Source organism: Hippichthys cyanospilos, chromosome 18, assembly GCF_059441005.1.
Source record: "Hippichthys cyanospilos isolate Australia breed blue-spotted pipefish chromosome 18, RoL_Hcya_1.0, whole genome shotgun sequence".
Classification (NCBI taxonomy): Eukaryota; Metazoa; Chordata; class Actinopteri; order Syngnathiformes; family Syngnathidae; genus Hippichthys; species Hippichthys cyanospilos.
In genome coordinates this window covers 5,132,074-5,153,057 of record NC_142386.1, presented here as the reverse complement: position 1 = coordinate 5,153,057, position 20,984 = coordinate 5,132,074, and the positions used below count along the sequence as shown (strand labels likewise).

At 39.8% G+C, this 20,984-nt stretch overlaps 1 protein-coding gene across 1 annotated transcript; it reads left to right on the top strand.

Annotated features, from left to right (window-relative positions):
- Window positions 1-728: 728 nt before the first annotated feature.
- On the top strand, window positions 729-20,514 carry LOC148408619 (uncharacterized). Its single transcript, XM_088441672.1, has 4 exons — window positions 729-899; window positions 2,414-2,568; window positions 20,147-20,224; window positions 20,390-20,514. Exons 1-4 carry the CDS (start codon window positions 884-886, stop codon window positions 20,477-20,479), a joined length of 339 nt encoding a protein of 112 aa, XP_088297798.1. The 5' UTR covers window positions 729-883; the 3' UTR covers window positions 20,480-20,514.
- The last annotated feature ends 470 nt before the right edge of the window (window positions 20,515-20,984 follow it).

Here is a 20,984-nt window from a genome sequence, read left to right as displayed (position 1 = left end):
AGGGAATAGGAAACTGGGACAAGCAGAGAACGGCAACTAAAAAGGCCCACGCGAATCAATTTGGGGTTAAGGAGTAGGTCTCAGTGTCTGACACTTTGTAAGAGCCGTACTTTATGCAGTAAACTCTCAATATTCTATAAACGGTCACACAGCTGCCCCTCTCACCACCAGCCTTTTGCAAAGTCCGGGAAAAGATGAACCCTATTTACAAAGGAGCAGACATGTAAGAAAAGGCATGAAGAAGCTCTGCATTTGAAGATAGTCAAATCATCTGCTGGTTTGTACGCAAAACATGCAAGAAAAGCCTCGCCTTATCCAGGGAGCAGGATAAATGCTGGGGAGCTGTGAGGCAGACTTGCCTCCCAAGACAAAAAGTGGACTGGGGAAGAGCGACGGGGAGGAGAGGAAGCTGACAGCCTGGAAATAAATGACTCGACTTCAAAACACCTCACATCTCCCGTCTCCCTGCAGACTCTCCAGCAACAAAATAAGCAAGCGGTGGAACAAAAACAGCGCGCTCCTCACTGTTCATTAACAGCTCGCCGGTGCTTTTACCGCACCCTCCGCATCAAAGTCGCGTCGGAGTCCCACCGCCATTGTAACGAGATAGAAAATAAGCCTTTCGTCAGGGGGAGGGGGATGACATCCATTAGTAAGAATTTTGGGTAACAAGCCAGCTGGTGTTGCAAATCCGAAGACCCAGACAGACCTTACAGCGTAATCAAATGCTGACTCAAGACAGGGGGGCCAATTAGCCGAACACTCAAGTCACCAACAGGCTCGCCAAAATCACAACTATTTCAAACCGCTGCTACTTTCGCGCAAACGGCATAAAGGCAACACTGGATTATGCAGAGATTCCACAGTATTTCCTCAACTAGCGATGGACTGGGGTCAAGGTATTTATGCCTACATTTGTGTATTTTGTCTAACAATTGTGGTGAAACTGCAGCTGGGTGAAAAATGCATGGCAATTACCTGTATGTCACGCAGCATCACCGACAACAACACAATGCTGTAAACACGTTTTTCCCCCCAATCTGAAAATAGTGGTCTCGTGAGTAAAACTCATGAGGACAAAGAGGAACAGACAGCAACACCCACAGCAACTTCGGCAATGACTCGACAAAAACTGAGAGGATACTAAAACTCAAAAATGACAGGACAAACAAGGAACACCTGGGTATGAAACAATCGGAGCAGCGAGCTAATTTGAAGACAAAAGGAAAGCAGGTTGAGGACATCAAACTGTAGTCACGCTGAGGAGACACTGACACGGAGAGCAACAAAAACTTGAAATTAACCACAACCGTACAAAATCAAAAAGACAATTAAAACACGAATAGCCCAAAACAGAAAAGAACAACCAACACAGTCACACACTCAACCAGTGGGGAAACATCATGATAGCTGACACGGGAAGATAATGTGGCCCTAGTGTCATGAAACAATGATAATGTCTGCAGTATGCAAATATTTTAATGTGGAAAGATAAGATTTGTAAAGTGTAGAAATTGAGCATTTGTTATGGCCGAGAGAACAGAGCTGCATTTAACACAAGTAATTTATTCGGCCACAAGAGAAAAAAGTATATGCTCCCCAAAAAAGTAAATGTTTAAAGCTACTTTACTGCTTCACTCAACATAAAATTAAATTTCCTGTTGGTAAGGTCCTGTGAAATATTTCAACTGCAAAAAGCAAATATAGTAAAAAATTAAAATTACGTGTGGTTGAGAAGAACTGATTTAAATGTTTACCTTCAAGGTCAAATTTAGCAAAAACTTGTCTAAATTTTGAATCGCAGTCTTGCCAATTGTACCTGGGATAGAACCCATTATATTCCATTAAATTTAATGACTTTAATCAGAAGTGGCGCATCTGTCACCATCGTCCAATATGGCACGTCGTCCTCACAACACTCGACGCTTCCCGGTCGGCTTTATGATGTGGATGATGCTTTATGACATGGAATGTCTTTCAGTTAACAGCTGAGCATTTTCAAGAATTAATGGCTTGAATTTCATGAAGATATTTGAAGGTGTTTCCAAAAGTTTGACGTATGATATCCAAAACAGTTATCAACCTTCTTTTTATTTTCACAGCTTTAGTTTTTATGTTCATAAAGTAAAAGAAGATCTGTGCAGAATTTATCGGCTGGACTTTTTATGCGCTTCGACGCTCTTTAATTGTTTAGCAGCACATTCAGGTGCTCTACACTTTTTAACATACCTGAATGAACAACGGAATCTTAAGGGAGAAAACTGTAGTGTGGCGCTTTTGTAGCCCGATGGGAAAAGGGAGGTGACTAATTGGGGGAACAACACCCATTAGAGGAACTTCCAATATTTAAGCAAAAATGGCAGTTAGAATGTGTCTCAAGACACTCCCAACGCTGACAAATGTTCCGTCGCAGGTGTCTGGAGAGAGCCACATCCAGATGGTTGGAGACACAGGTGGTCAAACAAATACGGACGGCTCCAGACGCTTGCGAAGAACCGCGGCGCCGCTCGTCACCTGCCGACCAAGCGCAAGCATCACTTCAACCTTTCGGCGCTTCATCAACTCAAGGTGACCCCGAAAAGCTGACGGCGCAGAGCAGATGCTGGCGGGCGGGGGATTTGACCGTTGTCAAGGTTACCATAATGTTAACAAGTGAGGCTATTAAAATGAAGGCAAGGAATTGTATACATTGTTTTGTAATTATTTCATATATATATATATATATATATATATATATATATATATATATGTATATGTGTGTGAAAATCTTGTAATCTTAAAGTGTTTGATTTCTTTTTGTTTGCTTTTTGACTTGACCCCAGCTGAGGCCCTTCTTAATTATTATCAAACGCTATGAGTATATTGGTAGTTTCTGCAAAACAATGCCATGCTCACAAGGCTGGTGTTTATTTAAGTGCTGCTATATTTTATTTCCTCTAGCTGCTAACTTTCAAGATAGCATCATCTTCTAATCGTCCTCTTAAGAAGCTTATCTCAAGCATAAAATCTCATCTAGCCGTCGATCCATTTTTGACGGCTAAATAATTACAAGCACTTATCATCATGCAACTTCCAAGCAAATCATCAAATGGCCTGTTGTGTTATTCCCGCGGACTAACGAGTCCACTCTTCACACCTTTCAGGTGCACAGATCTTTTTAAAGATGCTTTTCAATTTATTTTATCGTATTGACGGACAGGCAACGTCGATGTGCTTTTGGCTAATTAGCGGTTTTGCAAAGATGAGTATGAAAGAGAGCATTGGGAGCCTCAGAAAAGAGAAGACATGTGATATTGTTTCCAAAATAGAGCCTTAAGCTGCATGTTTGCAGTGCAGGCAACGTAGGGATCATCTGGGCTCACGTCTGTACTGCTTTCCGCGTCTTTGTTCGAAGTGGAGACCACTGGTCGTGCTCAAATGATTTGTCTCAAAAAAAAAAAAAAAAAAAAGCGGATCTCTTTTAAAATCACTTTTAGCGGATTTATAAATATTAGAATTAGATAGCTAAACTGCAGTGACCAATTAGATTGCATAAAGCTATGCTATTAGAACAGACATCAATGGATGGATGCGGCATTTATGGTCAAAGTGGCTAGTTGTAATACATACATATTATATATATATATATATATATATATATATACACACAAATAGCCAGTTTAATAGAGTCATTAATGGCTGTCCTGCTGTATTTGGTTGAATGACTTGATATATGAGGGCTTGTATCCTCCCCATGGATTTCTAAGGATAATCCGGCATTGAACTTTTGGATGCATTATGAACTAGAGCGGTCTGTCAAGTTGTCAGGTAAAGGCAACGTAAAGACGTTGATGGGATGTGCGAGTGCAGAAAATCACAGCAAAACGCTGAATAAATCACCGGGTGACACTTTACGCACAGAGCATTTACACGTTGGAGTGTTTGTGGAGGGCTCATGGTTAGGTGAGTTTCTATTTCTAAGTTTCTATTCTGGAAAGAACTTGGGAAAGATTTTTGGAGACAAATCAAACACGCCTCTTTTTTATGTTCTTTAAGGTTTCACTCGTATGGTTTCGTTAAAAATGCAAAAGGGGGCACCGAAGCATCGCTTTATTAAAAAAAAAAAAAATCCATGATCAGCGTAAAAGTAGGAAGCCTTCAGTTTGCCCTGAGTGTTAAAAATAACTTTAGGCGTTGGTGAATTTCTTTGCGATGAGTGAAGTATAGTAGTCAAAGTCGAAGTCAAAGCCCCACTAAATGACAACCACAAAAACACTTGTCGGAACCTGCTTGGAGACACTGATGATTAAAAAAAAGTAACATATATATATATATATATATATATATATATATATATATATATATATATATATATATATTATATATATATATTATATATATATGATTGCTACAAATATCTGACTATATGAGTTGCGCCACCGTTTGTGGTCATAGATATTACTGTTCAAACATATGTTATTTTAAAACCCATTTGAAACATTTTGTGAACCAAAGCGGCAACACAGCAGCCAAAAAGTCTCCCAGATAAATGTTTTCGGTTTGTGAAAAAAAAATTTTCTTTTGTTTTAAACTGCAGTCCCCCTTGTCACAAACAGTAGTGAAGTGGTGATATTGTTTATTGTTCTTTAAATGCTTATATATAGGGGCCTGTATTTTGGAGCGTGAAGCTTTCCGGTCACACGAGTGAAAACAAAGTATTATTTAATTTAAATCCACAGCTGAAAGCATTCTAGTCAATTTCCGTATTTGAAGATTTGCGATTTATGTGACAACATTATTTGTAGTTTATATTTTTAGTTTGAGATGTCACGCATGATGACAACTTTGCGTAATAGCTGTCAGCACACAAGTCAAATGTTAATAGGGATAATTGTGATGCATCATGTCCTTTCTGTGACCTTTTTTAATTTTTTTTTTTTAAAGATTTGAAGTTTCAGGCGCACACAAAAACATGTTTGGCATCTTTGTTGTTGGAAAAAAGGACAGAGTGAACAACAGCTTGGATTCTGAATGAAAGACTTTCTACAGATCAAGGACTTGCGTTTGTATTTTTGTTTTCACAACTGAGGAACACTAAAAAGTAGGACCCGTAATTTTAAATGTATTCTGTGTTTTCTATAAGGTGGAAAGTTGAAAAAGGTAATAGTTGTACTGTAGGGTAAAAAGGCTTTGCTTGTAAAACATTAGCTGTAATTGTTGAAATATAAACATCTTTTGCAAAAGCACTTTAGCCAGAAAATATGCAGCAAAAACACAAAGCTTTTTCTTTGTTATTCTTTGATACGATTTAAGAGTCCACCTTTAGACGCCTTATTCAAAAGCACTTTATATTCCATTGCAAATTTGAACACAAAACAATGAAAAATATGCTAAAACGCAACAAAATTATGTCATGTTGTCGCAACGGTTAGCATCAAAAGTTTTTTTTTCTTCTTCTTCTTCTTCTTGCACTTATTTCAAATTAACTTATTGTTTGTCTTCCACTGACGTTTCCTCCGGTAGAAAAAAAAAAGACCCTGAAGAAGCCTTGCCAATCAGGCAATAATGAATAGAGCAAATTGGCGATGATTATTAAGTGTTGTGTGCTATTTCCTTTTTGCGTGATTCATCAGGCAATTGTGTTCGATTGACTAGAAAGGTGTGGGGGGGGGGGCATAATTATGACAGGCTGTGGCATAAACAAGCTGGTGGATGGAAACAAAGAGGGATGAATACATCAGACATGATGTATTTTCTTGCTCACGATGGCTGTGACAGAGCTGCGAAAAAAATCGAGCGCATTCAAGAAATACGCTGACAAAAATTTGATTTACATTTCCACACGTCGGTGCGTCTTGGATAATTGGTGTTACCAATCTCACAAAATTCAACTAGATCCGAATAGGTCAAATCTTACTGGGCAGTGGTGGGCAGTCTGTTTTAAACACAGAATTACTGATGTAGATTGAGAATTTGAATTCATAGATGCATCAAGCACAAAAAACTACCAACTGGGGCAAATTTTCCCAATCAATTATTAGAGTGTATAAGAAAATTTGACAAGCAAATTACTGTGGCTATGGTCACACAAAAAAACTAATTGAATAATCATGTTTTATTGAAGCATTATTATGCATGTTATTCATGTTTTTGTCACATTATTAAATAAAATTCCACATGGTTTTCTGTTTTGGTGTACTATCAATCATTTGCATAATTGTGACATGATTGTTACAATCAACACTTTAGGCAGCAGAGTTTCAACACAATATTAAGTATAGAATATTAAGTATCACTATTTCAAAAGGTTAGGGATAAAGGAATATTGCTTGATGCAAAATTGCTATTTTGTCTCTTAAGGGGTTACGTTCTCCCTTTACTTGAAGATGTAATTGCAAACTCAACCAACGTATTATAGTCGACAAACGTTATGAGAAGAAAAACTTATTTCGTGGCACGCATGGAGCTCGTCGCCAAGCCACCTAATGAAAAATAATACAGATTCAGTCCTACTTGTCAAATATGGGTCATTACATGAAAGAAAAGCAATGAGAAATTCATTAAGTCCCGTCATGTCGCTTTCGGATTTCAGAGCTTGTCAAGGTTGCTCGGCGTGACGGATGTTTATTTATGGAGTGGCTGCTAGGTCCGATTAGAGCGGGAGGATGACTAATGGGCAAGCGCCGCAAAATGACCGATATAGCGGATACCTCCTCTATAAATTGAACCGGGTTCCATATTTGGCGCAAAAGGTGAAACGCAAAGCTTTGAGAAGTGATTAGGATGCAGCATCCAGATGAAGTCGGCCATTAATCAAACGGCTGGCGGGGAGTCATCAAACTAATCGTTTATAAAACTGCCTCTCGTCAGCGTATTAGCGGGACACGTTAAAATGCGACATTTTATTGAAAAGCCTTCAAAGGGACACTGAGTAAAAACGTCAGAAGCCCTCGCTCGGTCCGACCATTGATAAGAAGCCTCGCAGAAACAAGCCATTCCGCCAGATAATGACTTTGACACCCAGCCAAGTCATAGAGGAGCTTTTATTTTCATTTTGCTGGCTGAATGATTTTCTTAAAATGACACAGAGGTAAGTCCCCCTGCCATAATTCCAACCAGGCGATCCTGTTTGTCTCCCGATTTTCATTGAGTGGCGATAATCACCAACAACGTGGCGGAATAGTGAAAAAAAACACATTTTTTAAAGAACGACAAAATTAAGGTGATGATTCATGATTTACACACTACACAGTACATTTAGACAGCAACTGAGTTTGGCGTAATACAACAGCGCCTCTAGTGGCTGCAGCAGCACACTGCATTTCACCACGGTTGCTTCCAGATATTCGATCGATAATTCCCCACATAATTTTGTTGGCGCATTAACATTCTCTAGGACTTTCAAGTTTCTTGGTTCACCAGGCTCAAGTCTAGATGAGACTGTGATACTTTCCACGCGTACTAATTATTAATACATTTTTCTCAATGTCCCCAATGAGAGGGTTTTTTTCTTCTTCTTTAAAGTTCAATGCAATCACCCAACTTTGACTTTAACTCTGGTGGGCATAGAAATGTATTATTAATGCATTTGGAATCATCATTCTTATTGCCTCCGTTGGGAATTTGCATATATATTAGATTATCGTTAGATTATCAACACAGCATGCATAATATATGAGTCAAATGCCTGCGTAGAATTGTGTGAAACTGGCAACAGATGCTGGCTAAATTAGAAGGCTAGTTAATAACATACAGTATACATATTGAATAAAACTTGCTGATCTAATATCCCCAGTACATAAGAAAAGCCTAAAGAGTAGATAGGTGAGTCTTTTGTTGGTTCTTAAGAAGTGGAAACTGAAGGAAATGACAGCGTAAAAAAAAAAAAAAAGCTCTAGAGACAGGAAGCGAGAAAGATAAAGACCGCGTTAAAACATCAAAACCTGATGTTCCAGGACCTCCTAATCCAGAGAGATTATGAGTCAGTGTTAATTCCGAAGGTCACCCCAAGTTGAACTGTGAATTAACACCCACTTCACCGGCAAGTCGGATCCTCCATGTGAACCTGGCGCTGACGTTTGCAAACTCACGTTGGCACAAATGTTCCTAAAGCTCTTCTGCGAGGAAGTCAGCAAAACATCCTAAAATATTTAAGAGGGCTGCTGCAAATCAATGTTTTTAATCTCATCACTAAAAAAAGTTTGATTTTAGATGTAATTGGCGAAAGACGCTTTGATATTAGCACCTGGTCTGTTACAGCAATTTAGGGGAGGACATTTTCTCACAGGGCAACCAAATGTGCTCCCCACAACCAAAAGCACTAAAAGCATTAATCAAAAAAAAAAAAAAAAAAATCTGAAAACATTCACAAAATTAGCTTCTTACAATTAAAAAGAATGGATGTTGACAACATTTCGGCTGTTGAGGAGTGTTATGGCAGAGGAGAAGAAAGAGTTTTTGTGTTGGCTCGTCCTGCATTTTAAACGTCTGTACCAAACCATCTACAGTAAGTGCTGTTTGTTTAGAAACCTGAGCTCCACTAAACATCCTGAGTCTGCAAACCTCAAAGCCTTATTGGGTTTTTACTCAATTAGCATCCCCTTAATGTATTCAGGATACAAACCAGTCATTGATTTATAGGCTAGTGGCAGGATTTTCAAATCTAATCTACAGCTGACTAGGAACCAGTGTGAAGTCTTCATACCATACATAATCATGAATTAGGAAGAAAGTCATTGCGGGCGTCAAAAGTTAGCGAACATTGAAGTACGGCTATTATCTACAACGTATCCAATCAAGCAGTTAAATGCGACCTATATAAGTAAAACAACGCGGACTGTCACGGTTAAAATAAGATGTCTGGTCACCCTACGCTAGCAGCATATAAAAACGAGGATAACGTGCTTTGAGAGTACACTCAGCTATGCGCTGATGTCTTTCATCATGCGAGTTATCACCGCAACACATGAACTGTTTCCTCCTCCTCCTCTAGTAGTTTCATTGAGACAACGTGTCAGCAAACATCAAATCCCGCGTGAGCTCACGCTCTGTGTCAACATCACAGACGGATCCCCTCGTCCGCAGTCTGTCAGCCGTGACGGAGGGACATCAAACATGGCTCTGGTCCGCACACGCTGCAGCGCTTTCACCTTTAGTCAGCAGTGTCTGCCCGAGCTTGTATTGTCGCACGTGTGCTGCTCTAGTGTCTGTTGCATGCGAGCAAAGTGCACAAACGTGACAGTCGCCATTGTGCGCCATTGTATGAAAAGGCTCAAATGTCAGAAGGACTGCAGCTCGCTGACAATGAGTCAAGTACCCACAGGGGAAAATACATCATCGTGCATGTTAGCTCTTTTCGACCAGAATGAATAGATACGGCTCACATTGATTTTAACGCGTCTGTTGTTAAGAGCTAATACCGTGTATGTATTGTATACTCTCTTTGTAACTCTTTGGTTCAATTTTTGTATGCCGATACACTGTGGCTTCAAATCACAGTCAGGAATTACAAGGTGAGTGCTAGGGCATTAGATTTCAACAGATACATTTACAACAAAAAGGGTCCTTAATGTATTACACTGAGCAACACTTTCTCCTCACAGAAACAGCGGAGGATGGCTGGAAAATCAATGTTTGCACTGCGATTCAGAGGCATGGTTTCATCAACTGAAACGCATATTGCACACAATCTTGCTCAGCACAATCATTGTACAGGCCTTAGCTGAAAAGCAACATTTATAATTAAGAGTTGTTTTAAATATTATTTGAATGAATAAATCGCTTGCACAGAGTTGAGCGCATTCATAGTGACAACTTTACTCTGATTGGCTCAGAATTCTGTACAGAAAATGGCAGAAAAGAGAGATTCTATGCTTTTCCTTGTTAGATTCTCTGGATATCTAATAATTGAACACAATATAGTCTGGGTATTGATGAAAATTCCCTAAAATGGCTGCCAAAAAATTTTTTAAAAACCCATTTAAAAAAAAATGCCAGATTGCAGCTCTCTTGATTATGAATCTATACAAGGAGTTCAGCTGCTGTTCAACAGCTGCTGTCACCCGCTACATGCATGGCACTGATCCAAAAGGTGTTTTTCCTGAGCCGTGTGTATACCCTGTTTGCAAAGGGAAAAAAGGATCCAAATATTTGATGTAGGATTTGCTTCTATAATGCTATAGGTGAGTCATCCCGTGTCAGCTTAATGAGTTAGCTCACACTAGGAGGCATGAAAGACCAAGCGCGCTGGTAATTAGTTCATTAAAAGCTCAAGTTGCCGCGTTCTAAATGATGGAGTTGCTCCATCGTTTATCACCGAGTCCAGCTGTTGAATGAGTGGGGGCACGGGTATATTTTAACCCCGCTCGCCATCACTTCATGAACCTACTCAAATGGAGCCAATTGGAAAGGAACACGCTCTTGATGCGCAATGACCTCAAATGAATAGTTTGTCTCATTTCCACACTGGGGGTCGTAAATGCCTCGTATCAGCTTAAAATATATGCTGCAAATCCAATTATGAAAGACTACCTGTAATTAGAGTCTAAGTATCGACAACCTTGGGTTTTGAGTAATGCTCTCGGCGGATACGTTTATACGTAGTATACGTTCGATCAGAGAGTTATCGGATTGGTTTGGTTTAAAAAAAAAAAAAGGAAAGCATGCTGATTTCAACGGAAAACATCGATGGTTTGTTAAGATGATGTTGGCTGTAAAAATCAATTTGATTTAATAAACATTGGCGCTACGTTTATGAATATATAAAGGGACACAATGTTGTGCAAAAGGAGACACTAATCAAATTTAGCAATACTTTATGTTCCAAACAATTTGCTTCTAATTTGAAAAGAAAAACCTTATGGTTTCCATCACATTATTCAACACACTAAATTGGATTTGCTGACACCTGCAGAAACCCTGTTCAAATCTCATATACCCCCAAAGTGCCCTCAAGTACCCTCATTGGAGAACTACTGCTCCACAACGTTGTCTGCTCAGCCATCAAAATGATGATTGTGAAGGGTATCAACCTTGAGAACATTTTGTCAGCGTGACCGTTTTATAGTATTGTAAGCCTCCTGAGTGTATGGGATGCTAAATAGTAAAGTATGTGAATGGCCACCGTGTCACCGTGGCTTTTCCATCACGCTTCCATCTGACCTCCTGTCACATGAAGAGGTATCTATCGAAACATAAGAGTCTTGTTATTCTCCCTGCAGGCACCTCATTAGAGTCCCCGCGACCTTTCGCAATTGAACAGACCATCGGTCGCCCGGCGCTTTGAACACAGATAACCAATCGACCGCTGTTTTCTTTTCCCCCTAACCAAATGGCAAACATGCAAGCTTGTTTTGTTTTTTTTGTTTTTTTACTTTGTACTGGCAATCTTAGCTTTGTCCTTAAAAGATTGTTCATTAATCAGAAATGCTCTCATCATTCCAGGAAATAAAGCTCTGGCGATGTCCTTGTGGCAAACAACATTTGTGTTTTATTAATAAAGCTTCGATGCAGATTAGACAAGAATAGTTGAATTATCTGCTGCTCTGTTCACCATGTCCTGTGCTTGTCCTTCGTAGCTAGTTTGCATCTCATTAGCACAATAAACACTTAACAGGCTCTTCAAGAGACATAGGACATGGCGCGGATGACCTTCACCCAAAATATTCACCCGTAGCTCCAACTCATTTTATCCATATTTGTTTCCCTCCGCTCCCTTCACTCAACTTTATTATTTTAACAATTCTGGTTGCTTTATGACCTATTAGTGATTTTTAATGGATGGACAAAGTCTTCCTGTTGTGCATGCCCAAAAGACCACAAAAAAAAAAGGGTGATTATAAACAGGGTACATAAAAAAAAAAAACATTTTCTGCCTTTAAAGCAACATGTACATTCCGTCTCATGTTGCATGTTGAATTTATGTAACCTAAATGTCATATTTTCTCGTACATGATCTCTTTTGTATTATGTCATACTTAAAGATAATTCTAGACATGTATTCTTCCTATTGATATCCTATTTGAGATCCAAGAGTGTTATTGTCATATGCATGGTAACATTACACAGTGAGATTTTTATTCTATTCATTTCCTCGAGCAGACTGACATCCCACATAATAGAGTAAATAATAAAGTAGGCAATAATAACAGTAATAGGGCAATAAGGGCAGTGGTAATGAGGCATTAATATAAGAGTAGACTCACATTCTAAACATATTGATATCTGATTGATTTCAATATTGGCTACGATATCGGCATCCAATAGGAAGTGAAAAATGATATCAGCACACTCCGAGATGCCATTTTTAGTCGAGAGCAAATGATGGACAAACAACGTGAACGTGTGCCGTTTTGGAGTAAGAGCCACCTATGCACAGCTGAGGGTGGAGACGGGTCCATTTATCCAATGGTTTATTTTCAATTTCATGCTTTTCTGGTTCCATCAGAGAGTGTCAGCGGGTGACACGTCTCCGCCACTAACTACCGCAGAGTCGACGGGATTTGTCGACTAAATCCCAAGTGTCATTCGCACGTCATAAACACATTGAGGATCCTGAAAAGTGACAAAGTACAAAGAACCACAAAATAATGATGCGGTATTCTTTAAAAGTCTTCAAATTATTTATGGAATAGTTGCCGGCGTGCAGCGCTCATTTGAATGCAAACAAGCTGATTCATTGCTTTCTCTCGGCTGATATATGCACAGTTTGAGGAGCACAACTAAGTTATGCGCCCCCCCCTCGGGACATAAACAGACTTCAAAAGGAAACACTGATCAGCTCGACCACTTCCAAGAGAACTCGAACGAAACATAAGGAAGAAAAAATGCAAACAACAGCAAAGAAACAATTCATTTGGGCTAAAAATATCTGCTAGGTTGAAAAAAAAAACAAAAAGCACTTCGAACGACCTCTCGAGTCATTTCTCGCCGGATTTAAAAAAGTCTTGTTTGGACAATAAAACCCAATATGGAAGCACATAATTAAAAGTTAAGCACCATAATTATGTTCTCTGTCCGTGGCCTGACTTCGCAGTGCACAGTGCTCAGAGTCACTCTCACTTTGGAAGCTGGGGATGGCAATTGGCCTTGACCCCGGGCCAAACATTATGATTATTAGCCTGACAAATTTTATGAGGGAGGCAACCCTCCCCCTTCTAATTCAACCTCAATTAAACTTTCCTCAGCCCCGGATACCTCCAGGCGTGCGTCTTCAGTTCATTACGCCTCATCATCATTTCCATGTGTGGACACTTTCATTTCTCGCGCTTAGTATTTAAAGTTCAATCTTTAAAGCACGTGTCAGTGGAGAAATGCAACTTATTGCTTACTTAATGTCTAACTGAACCTGTGTCTGAAAAACAACAATAAAAAAAAGCTGCCAAAATGGCCAAAAGTAGAACACTTGCTGTAGCTTCTGCAATATATATATATATATATATATATATATATATATATATATATATATATATATATATATATATATATATAGGTTCACAAATGTACATCAGCTTTGTATAATTAAGTCTCGCTAACTATTATCGCATGTTTACAGAGTGTTTTTCTAGTGCACTATTTCAATCATTAGTAATGCAGTGTCTTTTTTTTTTAATTTAATTTAAAGCAGTGTACTAAGTTCCCGATCAGTCATCCAAGCTTGCTTAGGTGGTAATTACAGAAATTCCTTACTATCGGGTGTTGTGGCACTGTAAACCTTAAAAATAGCGTCTGGAAGCAAAATCATTAAAAGCTCATTTGCATTCTCTTCAACCAGCGCAAACTGTGCAGTAAATTGGTAAACGACCCTGCTTGTTTTTGCATGATTTGACCACTTTTAATGTTTCACATGCTTTGTGTGGCAACAAATAACCAACTCAGCATGTAATTAATATCTAAAGGCCAGTGGGCAGGGATGTGAGAGAACCATATTTGATGGGGATCATCTTCTTGCCTTTTCTTCTGTTAGTATACTGGACTTGGGGTTCTTCGCCTTGGAATAGATACTTATAAGCATGATCATCAAAATGTTGTATAAATTAATCTTTGAAACTTTTTGGGGCAGATAAGAGCTTTGCATATTTTCACAGTATTGTCGATTAGCTTTATGATGTGGAAGATGCTTGATGACCTGGAATGACTTTCAATTCACAGCCGTGCGCTCTTCAAAAGTTTCACTGCATCTATCGTAAGTATCGTCTCAACGAGCACCTTGACAACATTACATGCAGATGGTTTTTTTTTTTCTAAATCTTCCGCATCACATGAAAAACAATCCCGGCAACCGCTCTCGCAATCACACAAAACTGACAGAGAGCGGTCTTTGTGAAAGTAATAATAAAGTTAATCTAATAAGCAAGCAATAAAATTTTTGAACAAATGAAATCACTTTCTGCTGTGACATCTGAGGAGCGCGCTGGAGCGTTCCGCAGCCCAAAATATTGATGCTGTGCAATGACCAAAACGCAATAAAGCAGCGCCCATGGGACTTCGCCTCTACATTTATTCAACGCTGAGGCCACAGATGTGCAAACAAACAATACATGTGTATGTATGTGTGTGTTTGAGTGTGAATGGGAGAGAAAAGAACAAGCACACGAATGAAAAGAGCATATATGTCAGGAGTTGGCTAAATGTATTTATAAGCATATATATTTAGTAAATCACATACTCTACATGAATGATTGGTTTAAAAGCAGAAATACAGCAGTGGAGCAAAATCTAATGTAAAACTGCTCCACTGACTCTAGCTTCAGGGATTTGAATAGCTTCACAGTTCTATCCAAATATATAATTTAACAATAATAACATGGTTAGTGTTGGATGTGAACGAGGCCTCGGAAGGTAATTTTGGTGCGCAGGGGGCTTACTGGTAGGATTTTTCATCTTTTGGGCTAAAAATAGGACTGGGAGTACTGGCATGGGGAGGAATGGAAGGAGATATTTTTCTTGCTTATGGGTAAACTCATTAGCGTGACTGTCCAGCCGTGGCAGATCAGTGGCAGCTGCATCCATCTGAACACAGCAGTTGTGTTTGAATGCGGCCTGCTTAATGGCTCAACTCGCAATGACTGAGTGATTAGCCCCCAAAAGGGATTGCGCCAGCCACCTTTTCCCGCATTATAGACTCCGCCCCCAGCTTCCTCTCCAATCCATAGTGAGAGTCGCTCTCCTTCGTAAAGTGTTACACACGCTCGGTAAATAATAATTCCCCGGCCTCGATATTTTCGGCTTGCTGCCGTGCCTCAGCTCCATGAAGTTTTTGAATGTGTACTTTGGTACGATCGTACAACCTGATTTCTGCAAATGAGTCTGAGTTTCATGACGAAAGAGTGAAACGCAAAGCTCTCGTTTTAAGTACAGGGAAAATTACCACATTTCACCTCAAAGGGAGTTCAACTCAGATCCAAGATAACTTTGTTTCCGCTTTCTGTATCTCATCATTTCAGCGTGACGTAGCCGACGGTCGGGCCGACGCCGACGGTATATTTAGGCCTTAACTAACTTAATGTTGTGGAATGTGTGAAGAAAATCCACACGAGCGCGGGCCATGACATGCTAACCGCATTGTGCTGCCTCAAGATAAAATCCTTAAAACATAAAATACTGAGTATCATGAAAACATGTAGCATAAATCCAACTCAGGAAGCTTCATTTAGCCCCCATTTCCTCTAAACTATATTAACCAAGAAGCAATCCAACACAAGCGACGACACTTCAAACAATCGATCAGTCGATTACTATGCCCTAGATGTTACACTTCATTACACTAGCATATTTGCTGCCTGTCCGCATTAATCGAAATGTATCCTTTATAAGTTACCGTGACCCCCAAACCCTGTCTTTTTTCCAATACTAATAAGAAATGCTCAGATGTCCTTCCCATGAACTAAAGCGGTCAAAACAAGCAACGGTGGAGGTTGCGGAACAAAGGCGGGCAGGCAAACCCCTTATTGTGGAGCAAATGGCCCACAGAGATGTAAACATCACATGGAAGAATGGCCTACTGATCGAGCTAAGAGATTGCAAAGGGAAGGTCAATGGTTTGTCCGGCAGCCTATCAGGCTGTGTGTGTGTGTGCGCGTGTTTGATCAAGGGGCAAGTGCGAAGTGAGCGAAGCCGCGGGGGCTCCATCGAAGAAAATTGAAACACCCAGTTTTCCAAAAGGACTTAAATGTGATTGTCACATAGGATGAGCTTGATCTTTTCACATCGCCGCATAGCGTCTATCAAGCAAGCGCGCTCAGACACACAGAGCACCGAGGCCGCAGCTGTTGCTGGTGATATGCACATTTGGAAGGACAATACAGTGAAGGTGCTATTAAATCTTTTGTGGGAGCATGTGTGCCGTTTCCAACTTAATCTGTCTGGAAATAAACATAACTCTCTCAAAACGAGGTGAGAAATATCGAACCCCGGCTTATTATAACGCTTGCTGCTTTTGCCTTTTGATATTCCATTGTAAACAAGCGCTACCTTATGTTTATGAAGACGTTCTGTGAATATCAATTCCGAAAGCCGTTTGATTAAGTCGCTCGGCGATGCATTGCAATTACGCCTTCAAACGCTGCCTCCCTTCCGCATGTTTATTCAATTCAGGTGATAAGAATTCCTTACCAAGACGCCGTTAATTGGCAGCCGGCATCCAATCAACACCAAATTTACTCCGGGAATATTAGCGGCTCTCCCATTCGGGAGTCACTTTTCAAAGTAATTGTTCCGCTGGTAGAAGAGGAGAAGAAGAGGATGAAGGTGAATTGACGGCTAGGAGGGATCAACGTTGCTTTCCACACCTCAAACGCGATCAATAATTCATATACAAGCTCGGTTTGTACGGAGCACGGCAAATCAACTGCAACATGTACAATGGCGTGTAGACGAGCATCTTGCGCGGTTTTGAAGATTTACACATGCAAGCCGTGTTTGACGCCGCTCTTGTCTTGACTGACAGTTGTTGAACTGAGCATTTGTACTCGCCTGTGTAAGCTTTCATGTCTAAATCAAGATGAGAAGTTAAACTGATGTTTTCAAACTAAATTTTATATATATATATATATATATATATATATATATATATATTTATTTTTTTTTTTAATCTTCAGTGTCTCCAAGGATAAGTGTTTTTGTGTTTGCCATTTTTCTTCTAGTCTGTCCTCGGCAAGGTTCCAAGTTTCTGTCTTTTATTCCAAAAGTTTGCTGTTTGCTCGTTTATCCTCTGGTTCCCTAATCAGGGTGCAAAAGGTGATGTTGTCTTGCTTGCAAGCACAATAAGTCACGTCTTGTCCGTCTGCTTCTTTTGAACATTCCTTTTTTTTTTTAAAAAAAAAATGCTTTTCAAGCCCATTCTCATATTACTCCATCAACTTTTTTAGGACATCATTGTTCCTAATGGCTGCAAGCCACGTAATTGAAAAGGCAGGAAAAGGGCGGCCAAAGTAATGCTTTGGATGATATTGCCGTTTTACTGCAAGGAAACTTTGTCTAAAAAGGCCATGCGTCATAACGGAATGAAAAGTCATCAATCAGCCCACTTAATGGATACATCATTTTTTGCTATAAAACTGTCTTCCGAACAACTAGTGTGAAACCAAAGCTAAAAAAAAACACCACACTCATCACATTTGGGTGAATATAAGCGATATATATTTAAGAAGAAAAAATGAGGCACAGACACCATTGATCATATTTAATCTGTTCAATAATGTTGGCTGAGAAGTTAAGCCACTCATAAATATCCGAGCATTGGTGCAAGGGGAGGACACAAGCTCAATCGCAAGAAGAATCACCGAGCGCATGACACTAACAATGCATTACGGATGTTTCCATCAACTTTATTATTTGGGCAGCAATGCATCATTTAAATCGAAAGGACAAATCAATGTTTAACATAAACAGAGCCGCCGCTTGTTTGTATAAACTCTCTTTACACTTTTTGGAATCTGGAATGTTTGCTGTTTATTTTCCAAGAACAATCCAAGGTTACCATTGGCTACTCATTTTAGCTTCGACGTTTGTTGCCTGGTAACCCGAGTTGATATAAGAACCCAATAACGCAAACTCAAAGATAGTGATTTTGAATAAATTGGATGAGATAAATTGTTTAAAAAAAACAACCCACGTAAAAACAACTGATTAACTTTGTTAGTTTTACCGGTAATGCAAACCCTGCTTCATTAAAGCTAAGACTCAATGATTTGACATTTACTGGCAACAATTTGACCCCCGAACGGATTACGCCTTTGTCCATTATTTCCTAATCTTTGGCAATCACTAATCTTTTCGTATCTGCCTGAAAATAAACGTTTGTCTTTTATAATGAGGTTAGTTATGTCACAGGTCAGAGTTTCATTCGGATTGAATTGATTCCAATCGAAACCATACAATCCCCGGCATATGCAATTAAGACAAGTATCTCATAAATGCGAGCCTTGTGAAATACATGTGTTCATTATGTTTTGCCAAGTAAAAACTACAAATGCGTTGGACCTTTTTCTGTAATCTTGACCTGCGTAAAATTAGCAAACACCCCAAGGTGATGTTTTAATGAAGACAAAGGCTATAGGAAAAGGATTGATAGATGCCTGGAAGTTTCCTTTCAATTGGCTGGAGACTAGTTTGGGGTGTCCCACACCTTCTGCCCATAGACAGCTGGGATAGGCACCAGCAAGCCAGTGACCCTAAATAAGGATAGCGGCTACAGAAGATAGATGGATGGAACTGATGGAACCTCCGCCCAACTGCCACTCTCCTTCAGGCATTGCGAAAGGCACGGAAGAAGCAGGAAGTCATTCAGTGGAACAAACAATGCTGTTGTGCTACAAGGCTAACATTTGCATATTCTTACACATGATCAGACCGACAAGCGTGTCCGGATTAATAATGCTGAGGCAGAAAGAAGCACTCGGGACAAGTAACCCTTTTCCCAAAAAATGTTCAGCAGCAATTGAAATGTAATGGACAACATATTGACCCTGCTGCATTTAAAGGCTCCTTCTGCAGAAGGAGGTCATAATAAAGGACAAAGCCGATAACAAGCCACATTAGATTCTGAAACAAATGATACAAGCAAGTAACATGTCACAGCAGTAAAGGCAGACATGATGGTGGAACATCTAAAGTGTGGTGCAGGCTCTCATTTAAGTTGTAACAGTATTGAACGTCCAAGATCAAATAAAGGAAATGCATTCCAAAATTCAACAGCCAATAACATTTGAATTACCAGACTGACTCCCCCTTAAATATAGATTTATATTTCTATGTTATCCTTCTGTATTTAACATCATACAACCAACCCACAGTTTTGGGGTTAATTCTTGAGTAGCTAAGCTAAAGTCTCCAGAGATTATGTTGTTGATACTAATAAAATGTCAGCCAAAGTTTCATATGACTTTTGACGCATACATATAGGTTACAATTGCAGGGTATATTTTGATTGCATTTCAAGTGCAACATTTATTCTTTGCCAACGGGCTCTACGAGCTAACTATGCCCCCCTGAAGAAACTTTATGGCAGAAAACAATACACCTGCAACAGCATTGAATTTGAAAAGGATCAACTCGACCGGTCTGTTTTCTCCAGGTAATAACATAACATTTGGTGAGGTCCAATTGTGGCCAGGAATCAATTTCAAGGATTCGCTTGACTCAAGCACCTGCATAAAAAGTAACAAATAGTCACTGTGAGACAAGACCAGACATGTTTCCAATTTCAATGTGACTAAGAGATCGTGACTTTCCCTCGACTATGCGGTTAAACGTCATGCATTTGTCCCTTCTGCGAACAAATGATTAAAGCTCAACAGAGAAACTTGGCAGACCAAAAGGCAAATGTTTAACCTACATTTTCAACAGCAATTCCATTCCAAATAGAGATGTACATGGATGGGAAATGTATAATTTGTTTAAAAGCCTTGCTTTTACAACAGTACAAGTCATTTTTAAAGAGACCATATTGGGGAATATTGATTTTTTAATTGCTTGTATACAAATAGCAGAGACTATCAAGTGTGAAAGTGCATCTTACTTTTAATTTACTTTTATTGAAAATGCATCTATGAGAGGTTTAACAGCTCTTATGTCTATTGCAATTTAAATATGGTAATGTAAATTCACATAAAACCCTCCCCCACGCCAAACCTTTCCACCTCCGACACATCCACTCCGCTATCTTCAGATGACTGATGGATTGGACCATCTGAAACGTCAACAGCATCCATTAGTGTGCCACTCCTGCTATCATCAATACCAAAAGGTAAGCATACCTGCACTGACAGATTAGCTTTGACTGAAAGCTTCTACATTCTTGATTCCTCACTGAACATGTCCGCGGTAGCAGGGAATGTTTGTGGTCAGTATTCACATACACACACTACTTTAAAAAGTGCTGTGAAACTATTTGTTTGTTTTCTGTGCTCAGGAGAAGATGCTCTGCCGTGGTCGCCATGGCAACAACATCCATCCTCGCAATTGGCTTCGCAGTATATGGGGCGTGGTACCCAGCCGTTAATTGGGGAAAAAGGCTAATTTCAGCAAGACTATATCGTATTACATTTTATCCTTGGGGAGTTTTGATGAAAGCCTGCCACAGACATGTTAATAAAACACCTAGGAATTCTTTTAAAGAAGAAAAAATAACGAACCCCTTTGAGTGAAGACATATCTCACCCAAGTGACATGTGCTTGACAGCCCTAACTGTTTTAATGCGAATTTAAGTGTCATCATGCTGCAAGACGCATGTGCTTCGGAGCACGCGCACACACACACATATATATATATACACACAGCTGGCCATACATATTAAAGAGTCATCTAGGTCTTTTCTCATGTACATCAAAGGACACACGCGTGCACGTGTGAGCACACACACACACACACACACACACACATCCAACCGCAGTCGGAATTCTGCAAATGGGAAACACACCCATGCCGGCTGAGGAGAGGCAGCAACAAATGGCTGCCAAGGCAGAAGAGTGCCCCCTGCTGTCATGGCAAGACTCCACCTGTTCAT

What these genes read in the sequence shown, in the direction of transcription:
- LOC148408619 (XM_088441672.1), top strand. An exon ending in CGGCGCTTCATCAACTCAAG is followed by an intron (nt 2,569 to 20,146) that starts GTGACCCCGAAA and finishes CGCTATCTTCAG; the next exon opens with ATGACTGATGGATTGGACCA. An exon ending in GCTATCATCAATACCAAAAG is followed by an intron (nt 20,225 to 20,389) that starts GTAAGCATACCT and finishes TTCTGTGCTCAG; the next exon opens with GAGAAGATGCTCTGCCGTGG.